General features: G+C 48.3%; 1 protein-coding gene across 1 annotated transcript in view; it reads right to left on the bottom strand.

The window, feature by feature from the left end:
- Nucleotides 1–1,289: 1,289 nt before the first annotated feature.
- Psd2 (pleckstrin and Sec7 domain containing 2) overlaps nt 1,290–13,280 on the bottom strand; it is a 53,806-nt gene continuing 41,815 nt past the window's right edge. Inside the window, exons 9-15 of the mRNA XM_031365382.1 lie at nt 12,294–12,337; nt 11,150–11,340; nt 10,910–10,980; nt 10,199–10,356; nt 9,297–9,441; nt 4,930–5,073; nt 1,290–3,343 (exon numbers count right to left, since the gene is read on the bottom strand). Of these exons, the coding sequence (XP_031221242.1) occupies nt 3,134–3,343; nt 4,930–5,073; nt 9,297–9,441; nt 10,199–10,356; nt 10,910–10,980; nt 11,150–11,340; nt 12,294–12,337 (963 nt within the window). The 3' untranslated portion in view covers nt 1,290–3,133. The remainder of the gene's footprint in view (nt 3,344–4,929; nt 5,074–9,296; nt 9,442–10,198; nt 10,357–10,909; nt 10,981–11,149; nt 11,341–12,293; nt 12,338–13,280) is intronic.

Here is a 13,280-nt window from a genome sequence, read left to right as displayed (position 1 = left end):
CACAGTTTGCTTAGTGAGGAATGAGGAAGCAGTTGTTTACTTCGGCGAGTTGCTGCTGTGGAGGCTACACACAGATGGACCCGGCACTATTCCTGATTGATATCTAGCCTTGATGGTAGTGATGAAAGAATCCTGTGCCTTGTAATCGTGAGTCACAAAGTAGCAAAAACTCCATGAGGGTGATTAAGAAAAGTCTAAACTTATGAAGTCATTATATTTGTTATTGGGTGCTGAGGGGCACTTATCACAAAGGGAAAAGAAATTAAAGAAAACCTACTGGGCTGAATGTTATACAAACCTATGGATCATGCCCAGGCCCCAGCAGATCACCCTTTAGATCCCTCTGCTGTCTGTTTGCTTTCTTAGGACACTAATCCTTATGTGTGACCTCTGATCTCTATGAGACCCCAGATTAACTGCTATGACCTCTTGGTGAGCCCACTGATCTCATTAAGATCTAGGTTAGTGTCCTCACTTAAACCTTGTGAGGGCTAAGTTGTTGCTTTCTATGTTTACATCCAGAAACCACCGGTAGGACTCAAATGACCCCCCCCCGCCGTTAAATTTGAGTAACCCCCTCAGTGAACTCACCAACCTGCACATGACCCCATTTCACTCCCTCATCATCTGCCCTGGATTCTAAGATAGCCCACCAAGAGTCCAAGGCTAGAACTTAACCTCGTTGTTCACCACTCCCCTTATTGCATCAGCCAGTCTTCAATGGACAGATAAGGTTGGGTCTGGGGAGCACGCTTGACCAGAGAGACCCCTTGACTACCCTGACTCTCAGGTTTTAGCCTTGGGGATGTTGAGTGTATGGCCTTTCAGGAAGCACTGCAGTCACTTCAGGCAACTTCCCTTCCTCCACCCTGTCCCCCAGGACACCCGGGACACTCGGGCATCTTCTAAGGTCAAAGTTCTCTTCCCAGCTCCCCAAGTTCTCTCTTTACTTGGTTGTGTTATCACTTTCAGTGTCTTCTCCCAGTCCCTCTCAGAGTCCTCAGTCCTTTTCTCCCCTAGTTTCCTTCATAACAGTGAGACCCATGAACACAGGGAGCTGGCCTCTTTTACCACTGTCCCTAGCACACGAAAACAGTGTAAGGCACATGGATGACCCTCACTGAGGAGGATGAAGGCTGTTTGTCAAGAGTTAGGCACCAGGAGTGCCTGACCCTGGAGCAAACCTCCCAGGACCTTATCAGGCCCTGGATTTGACCTGTCCTTGTGGGCTTGTTAGGGGTGACAGGGAAGAAGAGCATGATGGTCTATTAGAATGCAGGAAAAAAATATTAGAACTTTGATTTAGATTTATTTTCATCTCATCTTTTTTAAATTTCTATTTTTGTGTATGTTTTATAATGTACATAATATTTTAGTACAGTAGTACATGTATATAATTTACAAATAAAGAATTATACAATTAAGGAAGCGAACTAAAAAATGTCTTTACTGATGGGAGGCACAACTAGTGCTTGGGGAATCACGTGTGTCTGAGGCTAACGAACTTGCACCTCTGCTGTCCCCCACCCCATGACACAGAGAGGGGGACACTGGCTGGAAATCAAAGGACCTTCAGGCGACTGGACAAAGAACTGAGATCTCTTTGCTGCCCCCTAAATTGCCTTTCTGATCTCATTTAAACGAGCATTTGCCTCCCCTGAGCAAAACAAAGGGGCCAGATGGTTTGGTTATAAAACGCACTTCAGCTAATCCAATTTAAACAACTTGGATTTCAACCCACTACACCTCTCCACAAACTCCCAGTTCCCTGCATCAGATGGGAGGGGACTTGAAGTGTTAATCACTTAGTTGCAAGGCTTATGTCACCCAAGACAGCAACTGTTGGCCAAACAATAGGCAAGATTGGCTCCGGGTAGCCGTGTCAAGAGGACTACCCCGAGACTCATTTGTTGCTCTAAGTGATGCAGTGTTTAAAGGGTGTCAACCCGTGAGAGACACATGTCTCTACTCTCAACTGGGTCCTTAGCTTAGCCTTTCTGATTTGCTAGGAAAAAGGATTATCACTAATCAAAGCCTTGTCACTCCACCTTCTTCCCAGAGACTGAGAACTAAGAGCTTCCTTAACCCTACTCTACCACCCAGCCTGGGCTTGCTGGAGGATGGTGCTCAGCAAGGCAGAGTGTCCTTCCTTACTGCCAGGAGGTCTGTACAGAGGCCACCACTGGAGCTCAAAGACCTTGACAGTATTCACAGGAAAATCGAAAACAGAGGTGTGCTCCCAAGGCACTGACCCCCACCGGACACCCCCAGGACAGAAGAGGTCACACACACACACATCCTGTTCAGTCCGAAAGCATCAACTGGAAAAGTGATTGTGAGTCACAAGTCAGTCGGAAAAGGAAAAGGCAAAAACACAGAGGGTCTTCATCCTTCCATCAAGTATGAGAGCAGCCTTCGGAGGACCCTGTGCAGGCTTCCTCACTAGCGGGCCAAGCTCCAAGACGGGCCTTTTCCTTCATCTGGTTTCATCCTCTAGTGGGTAGTAGTTCCCAACCCTTCTTTAAATGAGTTCTTTATATATTTGTGTGTGTCTGTATAAAAAAAAAGAGACTGGAGAGGTCTCAGGGGATGAAAGGAGAAGGAAACACACGCATGAGTGGAATCAGCTTGGCACTGAGTGGAGGTGAGGCCCCAGATTATTGCAATGTGAGGCAGGAGAACTGGGCCAGTTGCAAAGGTTGCTGGTGGTCCGTAGACCTGCTGCTGGTCAACTGAGAGGAAAGAGGAGAAAGGGTACGTAGCCAAGCTGAGATCCAGAGTCCAGACCCACCCTCACAAATACAAGATGAGGGAGGAGCTCGATGAGAAGGGAGCCTGGGAAAGCAACCGTGACAGACTTGTTCGGCCCTAGAGCATGTCTGGCCTGAAAGCAAGGCTCCATGACTGGAGGGCAGCAGGGCTAGGAGAGGGTCTAGGCCAGAGATGGCCCAGGAAGCAAGAAGATCGGCGTCCTGAGTGACATCTCCATCTCCTTGGGCACAGGGCTCTCCATACTCCTCTGGTTGCCTGTTAACTGCCTGGAGCTTGGTCCAAGCAGTCCCTGGCTGGAATTGTGCTCACTGACCCCTCTGGGGACATTTGTCTGCCTCTAGGGACTGCACAGCCACACCAGCTAGGTATCAGATGCAGAGGTATCCTTTGTGGCTTTGCTGCCAGTCACAGGCCCGTGGCCCAGGCTGAGGGCGGGGCTTGAGTGTGTTTTCCGGAGAGCTGGGTCATCCCCTTCTAGAGTAGCCAGTCGAGCCTCAATCCGCTCCAGGTCATCTGAGCCCACTTTGATTTTCACAGCCAGGAGGTGGATATAGGTCTCATAACGGCTTTTCTGGGGAAAGGGAAGACAAAAGACAAAAGCAAAGTCAAACAAGAGACAACAAAATGGAGATAGGAGATTTGTCTTAAAAACCTAGTAACCAAGCACCAACCTCTGTGGCATGCCCCTGCATCATGCCCTTGCAATCAACAAAAGGAAATAAACCACCCTCACCCCTCGAAAAATAGGCAGACATACACCTCAATCTCACATATCATTTTCTTGAGACATCATCTCACTATGTAGCCCTGAAATTCACTATGCAAGCCAGACTGACCTTGAACTTGCAGCAATCCTCCTGCCTCAACCTCCTGAGTACTGGGATTATAATCATGCCCAGTTTCTCACTTATAACTTGACAATCCAAATAACATCAATGATTTCTTAGGTACAACATGAAAGACATGGACAATAAAAAGCAAAAATGGGCAAATGGAACTACATTGATATTTAAATTTTCTGTGCTTTGAAGGATAAGGAAATTGTATATTTAATGAGCAAAGTTTCCATTTGGAGAGATCAAGAAGCCGGGAGATCGATACAATAAATGCTGCTGAGCTACACACTTAAAATCAATCAAGATGGCACAATTCATTATGTGTGTCCACAATTAAAAACTTAGGGCTGAAGGAGTGGCTCAGCGGTTAAGAGTGCTTGCTGCTCATGCAGAGGACCTGAGTTCGGTTCTCAGTGTCCACGTTAGGCAGCTCATCGCAATAGCCTGCAACTCCAGCTCTAGGGGATCTGACCCTTGACAGGCATCCACAAGCAAGTATGAAGATGCACACAGGAAAACATAAATAAAACATAAATCTTTTCTATTAAAAATGTGAAATCTAAATTAAAAAGTTGGTGAAAGACAATTGTTAAAGTGGTGAGGTCAATGAAGATTAAAACATTTCCAAATGCCCAGTGTTGGTGAGGGTGTGGAGAAATGGATGCACTCATAAACCTTTAGAAGGGTTATTTAAAAGCTGCTGCTAACACTTAAGAGGGAGACCTAGCAGATTCAGGCCTTCTCCACCATCAGGGGACCCTTCCCTGTCCCCTAGCTCTATCTACGAGGCTTCGTGTCCTCCGCACCCACACTAAGCCAAGTAAGAGAGAGAACAGGTGCCAGAGTTGCAGCCAATCATCTGGTTAGGACCCTAGGTCCTGCTTCTCGTAATTGTGTCACCTTGGGACAGTGCTCTGGCTTTTCTGAGCTTCAGTTTCCCTTTCTGTCAAATGAGGAAAGTTTTAGAAACCCTTTAACAACATGGCATGAAGATGAACTCAGCCCACGAAAGGACGTCAGGCCTCACCCCAAGCAAGTCCCCTGTGGCTTTTGTCACCTCTGTTTTTAGACTGCAGAGTAGATGTGAAGGATTCCTGGAGAGGCCCAGTCATTGGAGAAACTGATCAGCATTTGACAGCCAGACTGTGCGAGAATCACCACAGCACGCTGACTTACACCTGCCTCAGAGAGCCCCACGGTAGGGAAGTCTCAGACTAGAGTCCCTAGCATGTTGGTGTTAATGGCAGAACTGGAGGGTGGGAGCTGGCCTTCTCCTCTAGCCCCCAGCTCTGACCTCTGCCATCCAATTCCCAAGACCTACCTCAAACGTGAGATAGTGTTCCTTCAGCCGGTATTCCTCCGCTTCCTTAGATTTGAGGCCTCTCTCCAGTGGGTGACACTTGTGCTCAGCCAGCTCTGCAGTCACCTGCCTCAACTTATTCTCATGAGACCGCAGCTGCTCCTCCTGCAGAGACAAGCCCAGGTCTGTGAGGTCTGACACTTGGGGTATCAACGGAAGTAGGGCTAATACCATCCACACTGGAAACTGCTTCACCAAAGAGAAACTGGTGCTGACCAAGGTCCTCAAACTCAATGGCTCAGAGCTAGGCTCTAGACATGAGTCCTCCTTTCACTCTCCTCTTTCCTCCCCCTTCTCACAGGGACATCAGCCAGCAGTCTCAGCCAGACAAGACAGTTTTACATTTGCATGTGAGTACACACACTGCGGAACAGACACCTCCACCATGACCCCTTGCATAGAATTCCACATGTGCACCAAAGCATGCTGGGACAAGGGTCAGCTTGGCCCCACTTATCCTAAGCTCTGTATAACAATACATCCTCTCACCATTCTCTGATTTGTGTGACCCAGGTCATACCTAAAGGTAGATGAGACTTTGTTACTGACAGGCCAGTTCCCTCTTAAACACACACATACACACACACACACACACACATGCAGATGTGCACACACACACACACACACACACACACACACTCACATGCAGATGCACACTCACACACACAAGCTCCGTAGAGACCCTGAATGCCCTGAAGCTCTGTGGAGAGACAGAGGCCTTAATAGGAAAGAGACTAATGGCTGAAAGGAAGTTTGAAGCTTGCCAGCCACTGTTTTCAAGTTCTGGTTCGTTTTTTATTCTTTCCTGTCTAAAATACTCTGAAATTCTGTGGTATTAGTGAGATGGGGTCTTAAGAGGAATATAACTAAAGTATTTAATTTTTTTTTAAAAAAAGAATGTTGTCATGGATAGTTTTATATCAGTTTAACTCAAGATAAAGTCATCTAAGAGGAGGAATCCTCAATTAGGAAAATGCTTCCATAGTCTAGTGGTGCCATGTGCCTTTAATTCCAGCACTCAGGAGGCAGAAGCAGGTGAATGTCTCTGAGTTCAAGACTAGGCTGATCTACAGAATGGGTTTTAGGACAGAGCCAGGGCTACCCAGAGAACCCTGTCTTAAAAAAGAAGGAAGAGGAGAGGAAGGAGAAAAAGGAGGAGGAAGAAGAGAAGGAGGAAAAGAAGAAAGAAGAAAGAAAGAAAAAAAGAAAGAAAGAAACAAGGAAAGAAGGAAGAAAGGAAGGAAGGAAGGAAGGAAGGAAGGAAGGAAGGAGGAGCAAGCCTCCATAAGATCAGGTTGTAGTCAAGCCTGTAAGGTATTTTCTTAATTAGTGATCAATTTTAGAGGGATCAAGCCCATTATGAATGGTACCATTCCTGGGTTTTATAAGAAAACAGGATGAGCAAGCTATGGAGATCAAGCCAGTAAGTACCATCCCTCCATGGATCTGGTTCCTGCCCTGCATGAGTTCCTGCCCTCACTTTTGATGATGAACTGTGAGTAAAATAAACTCTCTCCTCCCCGGGTTGCTTTTGGTCATGGCGCTTCATTGCAGCAATAAAATAACCCTTACTAAGACAAACATCAACACTGGACTGTTTCTAAAAAATGAAAAATAGGAACTGGAGAGGTGGCTTAGTGGTTAAGAGCATCGACTGCTCTCCCAGAGGGCCTGGGTTCAATTCCCAGCAACCACATGGTAACTCACAGTTGTCTGTGATTCCAGTTCCCTCATCCGGCCTCTGCAGGCACCAGGCACATGTATAGTGCACACACGTATGTGCAGGCAAAACACCCATACACAAAAAAATAAAACAAAGTCTCAAAAAATGTCTTATAAGAAGAGTGAAAAATAAGTGTGTGTGAAGACTGGAAGAAGGGAACCTTTGTGCAGTGTGAGTGCGACTGTGAATTGATACATTTACTGTGGAAAATACTATGAATGAGTGTTCATCAAAAAATTAAAAATAGGGAGCTGAAGAGATGGCTCAGCAGTTAAGAGCACTGGCTTCTCTTCCAGAGGTACTGAGTTCAATTCCCAGCACCCACATGGCAGCTTACAACTGTCTGTAATTCCAGTTCTAGGTGATCTGACACCCCCATATAGACACCCATGAAGACAAAATTCCAATACATCACAGCACTTGGGAGGCAGAAGCAGGTGGATTTCTGAGTTCGAGGTCAGCCTGGTCTACAGAGTGAGTTCCAGGACAGCCAGGGCTACACAGAGAAACCCTGTCCAGAAAAACCAAAATAATAATAATAATAATAATAATAATAATAATAAACAATTTTTTTAAATCTAAAAATAGAGGAGGCCACAGAGATGGCTCAGTGGATAAAGTACTTAACAAGACTGAATTCGATCCCTGAACCCACATAAAGAGGAGAGAACAGACTCCACAAAGCTGTCCTCTGACATCCACATATGCTATGTATGCCCCACCCCAACACATCATACACACACAAAATAATGAATAAATTTTAAAATGAAACTACCACAAACTCCGACTGTACCAGTCCTGGGAACACACCCAAAGGAACCCAAGGAGGCACACCACAGCCATCCCTGCACACCTGTTTCTTGCAACAATGTTCACAATAGCCAAGAAATAGAATCAGCCTGGGTGTCTAGCAACAGACAAATGGATACAGAAAAGTGTGTATACACAGTGAAGGTGTGTTCATCCGTACAGAATGAAACTGTGCGTGCTGCAGAGATAGCTCTGCAGTGAAGAGCACTTACTGCTCTTCCAGAGGAGCCAGGTTCAGTATGGTTCCCAGCACCCATACCAGGTGGCTCACAACTGCCTGTTGTTCACACTGGAGAATCTGATGCTCTCTTCTGACCTCTGTGGGCACCTGCACATATGTGGTGCATATAAATTTATACAAGGAGCACACACACCTATACATAAATTTTGAAAAATAAAAATGATGAGACTAGAACATTGCTAGAACTAAAAATCATTTAAAGCAGAATGTGATATGTGCACACATGTGCGCACACATGCACACACACATACGTGCACATGTGCACACACATGCAAAACAAATAAATCTTTAAACAATTCAATAGAGCACTACATAAAACGTCAGTCAAGTTTCATCTGTCCCTATGACACATAAATTCTCTCAAATTCATGCCACAGACTCACACAGCTGCACTGCCATTGGCAGTGACAGGTACCCGTGTCACCCATGACAGCACTGACAGGCTTCTGTGTTGTGCGTGTATGGCAGCCTGTTTTCTGGTCGAGCTAGGTTTAAGCCCCAAAGACCCAGCAAATTAATCTGCAAGGGACAGAAGGAAGTTCACCATGCTCCCAGACACTAGGCTCCTGAAAGGAGGCCCCAGCTCCACAATTCTGTGGCCTTCAGTCATGTAGGGCAACATCCCAAACTCCTGGTATTCTGCCTGGACTCCGCCCCACAGTTACCTGGCAACAGCCAGGTATGCTCCTCCCCACAGTTACCTGGCAACAACCAGGTAGACCTGGCCACTATAAAGGGGGCTGCTTGCCCTCTCCTCCCTCACTTATTCTCTTTTGCTCACTCCTGCTTCTCTCCCTTGCCTCTTGCCCTCTTGCTCCCTCTCTCCACATTCCCTTGTCCCTTCTCTCCACGCGGTCATGGCCATCCTCTGCTTCTCTACTCTCTCCCTCTCTCTGCCTTTCTACAATAAATTCCTTAAAACCATGGACTGTCTCTTCTCATCCGGATCCGCTGTGCTGGAGCAATGGAGCAGGTCTTCCTCTGGAGAGCTGCACTCTAACCTCCCGCGGGAGGCCTCTCTGTGTTCTCAGCCATGGTCACTACCAACCCAAGCTGCTGACAGAGCCAAGCCAAAGACTCTCCTCCCTGCAGGACCCAGCTGGAGCTCTCTCCTCCTACTTTTTTCCCTCAGCCCCAGACCAGAGGCTGCCCATCACTCCGTTCTCAGTTCTTCTGCAGCATTCAGCGGTGTCTGCGGTGCCCAAGAGCCTGAGAACCTGATGTCCCTGGCCTCCGTGCAGCCCCGGGACCTGAGCCCCACTCTGGCAGTTCCCCAGGGACCTCAGACTGAGCCTCCCCACCCTCAGAGCAGGGTCCTGCAGCTTCTCACAGACTGACACCTGCCTGGGGGTGCACACAATCAAGCTTCTGGGCTGGACTCAGGCCACCATTCTAACCCACATATATGGGGGGGGTCTCCATCTTCCCATCTGTGAGAGGGGGTGGGGTGGTAGAATGAAGGAAAATAGCTCTCCTTCCCTGGTGTCCCTCAGCCCAATACTACATGACCCAGAAAAAGGGCTGAGCTGAGGCCAGCAGCCCTGGGTCTTGTACCTGGCAGAGGCGGGTGGTACAGGAGGGCAGCAGGGGTCGACAAAATTTCTTCATGGAGCTGACGGCTGCTGGGAAGGCGGGTGCTGAGAAGATGGCAGCTACTAGGTTGATCCTCAGGATCCAGGACAGCATCTCTTCCTTGCTCCTGGGGACAAAAGAGGACATAAAGGGCTCCTCTTCTCATGATAGGACCTCCCCCGCCTTCTCCCAGCCTGGCACCCAGTACTCAGAATGAAGTCTGGCAGAGAGGGCAAGGACAGGAAGAATAAAGAAGGGTGGGGGTAGGCAGGTGGGTGAATGACCCTGGTCAGAACTACATAGGGAACCCCCATCTGGACTCCCATGAAATAAACCTACTCCAGCCTGGACTGATGTCCCTAGAGCCTGTGAACTCTGAGCAATCCTCTGTCCTGCCCTATCACTTGCCCAGATTCCCACTGGGCTCCCAGTTCTCACACACTAATCTCCTTCATGGGAAGCTTGTCAGACATGTGAAAATCGCCATCTCCAGTCACAGAGGATGGGTTGCCGCAGACCAGAGGGCCTTACAGGTCAAAGGTATAATGAGTCCTTCCCACTTAGGATGAGTCCCAGTCTATCACCCTGACGTCAGAGTGCACCTGCAGCCCCTGCAGGCTTATTAGACCCACTCAAGTGTTGACTCTGTAGGCCTAAGACATGGGCAGTAAGGTGGCATCTCTATCCTGCTTCCAGGTGACAGAGAAGGCCACACTGAAGACCCAAAGCAGCCACTGATCTGTGGTAAGCAGACACACCAGATCTGTGACTGACATGCACAGGAAGCTGAGGTCTCTATCCTGAGACCAGGAGAGCAGAGCTTGTGGGACGGATACTGCAGGCTGGGAGTCCAAGTGGCCACTCAGGGCTCTGCTCCTACTTACGGGGCCTGGAAAAGGAAGACCCTCCAGTCTGCTGTCTTGAGCTTGAGTACGTTGGACTTCTTACTGTAGTCAGAAGCCCTGGTGGCCAGAGCATGATGCACACGGATCGCATTCTTCAGGTCCCCCTCGGACAGAGCCTTGTCAGGCCTGTACTCATCCTGAGTGGGGTAGGCTGTGTCACTCTGGGATGTAGCTCACTGCTCCACACAGCCCATTGTCATTTCCCTCCCTTCCTCCTCTGTATTGCCTCTACCCTCCCCTAACATAGAATCAATTACTGCAGATGCTCTCCCCTCACACCCGAGTCTGTTCCATAATGCCACAGGACATAATCCATTTGGTCTTTCAGAGTCCCTTGCCCCAAACCCTCAAAGCTCCTGAGTACTAGAGAGATGGCTCAGCGGTTAAGAGCACTGACTGCTCTTCCAGAGGTCCTGAGTTCAATTCCCAGCAACCACATGGTGACTCACAACCATTTGTAATGGGATCTGATGCCCTCTTCTGGCATCCATATATATAAAATAAATAAATAAATCAAAGCTCCTGAGTGAGTCCAGGTAAGACTCTTAATAAAAGAAAGCTCTAGTTTCTCTCTAGGTCTCAGTCCTGGCTAAAAGACCCTGAGTTGAGTATCACAGGCAGGGGCTGGATGAGACTGAGTGGGCCCTTTCTACATAAGGGTTCTGAAGCAACCACACACACACACCTCACCTTCTGCAGGTACAGGATGGTCCCTTTGAGCACCGCGTAGAATTTCTTCCAGCCACGCCTCCCACGGGGTGCTGAGGAGGGGGCACGGGGAGTGTGGCTGCAACCTTCTGCTTCAGTAACTCCTTACCCTTCCCTTCCCTGCACCTCCACCTGTATGTGTGTCCCCAAAGGAGTGGCCAAAGGTGGGTCCCTCCTACACCAGCATCCCTCCCAGGCCCCTTCCCCCAGCCTGACACCCACTCCTCTTGCCATCCATGTCAGCATGAGTCTTCCGGGTCAGCACGCCGTGCTTGTAGGTGGTAGCGCTGAGAGCCTGCGGGACATCCAGGAATGGATTGCCACCATCCAAGATCCGAGTCACCTTCTTTGTGCCCATCCCAAACTTGTCATCCACCAGCTCAGACAGGGATTTTCTCAGCTCATCCTCATCACTAGGAAGGTACCAAGTCTGAGCCACCTCCAGAGAGGCCTTGCCCACCCCAACCCTTGTCACAGCCTTTCCCACCAGCCACCCCTCTGGTGTCAAGGTTGGAGACGAAAGATTACAAAACACAGTTCCAGGGCTCTGATCCCTCCCCTTCATCTTCAGTTCCAAACTTTGATGTCTGATTTTTGATTCAGAGTCTCTAAGCTAATCTTCACCTTTAACACAAAGTTGTTTCCTTCGCCCAGTCTTCCTTACCCTCTCCAGGCCAAGGAGCACTAGCTCTTTGTGGGCTGAAGCTGTTGCACAGACTGTGCCAATGTGCTAGAAATTGTAGAATAACAGGGCAAGGACCCAAAGTACAGGCCTACCTTAGGAGCCCTGGTAGAAGAGGGCCAGCTCTTCCCAGCATAATCACAGTCCCTGAGCTATGGCCTCCACACATCCTCAAAGGCACAACCTTCCCTGGGGAGCTCAGCCATGGGGCTCACCCCCAAACTCCCCAGAGCCTCTCCCAACCTCACCAACCAGTAATATCTCTAACCCTCTTTGCAAATGGGTGTGCTCAGCCTTCACGGATGAAGAAGTTATGGCATTTGGGGCTTCCCATTGCCAGAAGCAGTCACCATCCAAACATGTGTGCACTGCTAGTGCCGTAGGGGACCTGTGCTTCCTGCCCTACTTCCCAAAAGGGAAAACGCTGTCGTTGACAATATCCTCAGTACAGAAAAGACAGTCACCGACACTTCCAGAACTAAATTCATGGTTGAATCTATTCTACAGCAATATAAACATTGCACACTTGTAATCAAGTCAGAAAATGAACCCATAAGGGTGTTGGTCAGCTGGGTAAGGGTTGTCAGGGGCCTGGGCTAGGATAAATCAGCACCATGGAGAGTGCTCTGCATGCCCAGCCATTCCCTCTCCTGGCAACCAGTCTCATACCCTTGATCTACTCACATGGCCCATTCCAGCTTTTCATTCTTGATGGAGTTGTAAAGCGTCTGAATCAGGAAGAAAAAGGAATTCAGGTGGAAAGTCAGAGAAAGACCATGTCTCTCAAGCAATGTGGTCATGGTGAGGGGGCATCTTTGCAATTAAAGGGGTAAATTGGGTGCTTCATTCATATTTGCTTTGTCATGAGATGCATAAATGAGTGGGTAGGTGGGTGTATTGGATGGGTGATGTTTGCTTATGCAGTTATTACTGTCTGTCTAGCCAGAAGGTTGTACGCTTCCTAAGGTCAATAATGTCTAACTTGTTCACCAATGAGTCTTCAATAGGAAGTTCAGAATGACACAGGATGAGTGGATGGATGAGATGTTGGGGAGTAAATGGATAGATGTTAGAATGGATGAGTGGTGGAGGAATGGGACAGAACTCATTTGGTAGAGTGCGGTATCTAGTGTGTGTGAAGCTGGGATTCGATCCCCAGAACCACATAAAACCAGCATGGTGACACATACCTGGACTCCCAGCACATGGGAAGTGGAGGCATGAGGATCAGAAACTCAGGGTTATCTTCAGCGACACAGTGAGCTGAAGGCCATCCTGGGATACACGAGAGCTTGTGGGTGAGGGGTGAATAGGTAGGTACATGGGTAGGTAAGTGGTTACATGGCTGGGTAGATGGTGTATCCAGGCATGAGGAAATGTGTGAGTGGATGGAAAAGGAGATAAAGGACCATAAGTAGATAGTGAGAAATAAATGGATGGGTAATGATTTGATAGTTTTATTTTGGTTTTGATTTTAAAGACAAGGTTTCTCTGTGTAGCCCTGGCTATCCTAGCTACCTCTGTAGACCAGGCTGGCCTCAAACTCAGAGATGCACTGCCTCTGTCTCCCACGTGCCGAGATTAAAGGTGTGTGCCACCACTGCCCAGATTGAGCTTAAAGGTATATTTTCATCAGGTACTTCTTGATGGGGAAGCAGAAAATTGTAGCAA

This window comes from Mastomys coucha, unplaced genomic scaffold (genome assembly GCF_008632895.1).
Source record: "Mastomys coucha isolate ucsf_1 unplaced genomic scaffold, UCSF_Mcou_1 pScaffold13, whole genome shotgun sequence".
Taxonomy (NCBI): Eukaryota; Metazoa; Chordata; class Mammalia; order Rodentia; family Muridae; genus Mastomys; species Mastomys coucha.
Note: the sequence above shows the minus strand (reverse complement) of the source record. Positions and strands in the feature narration are given on the sequence as shown.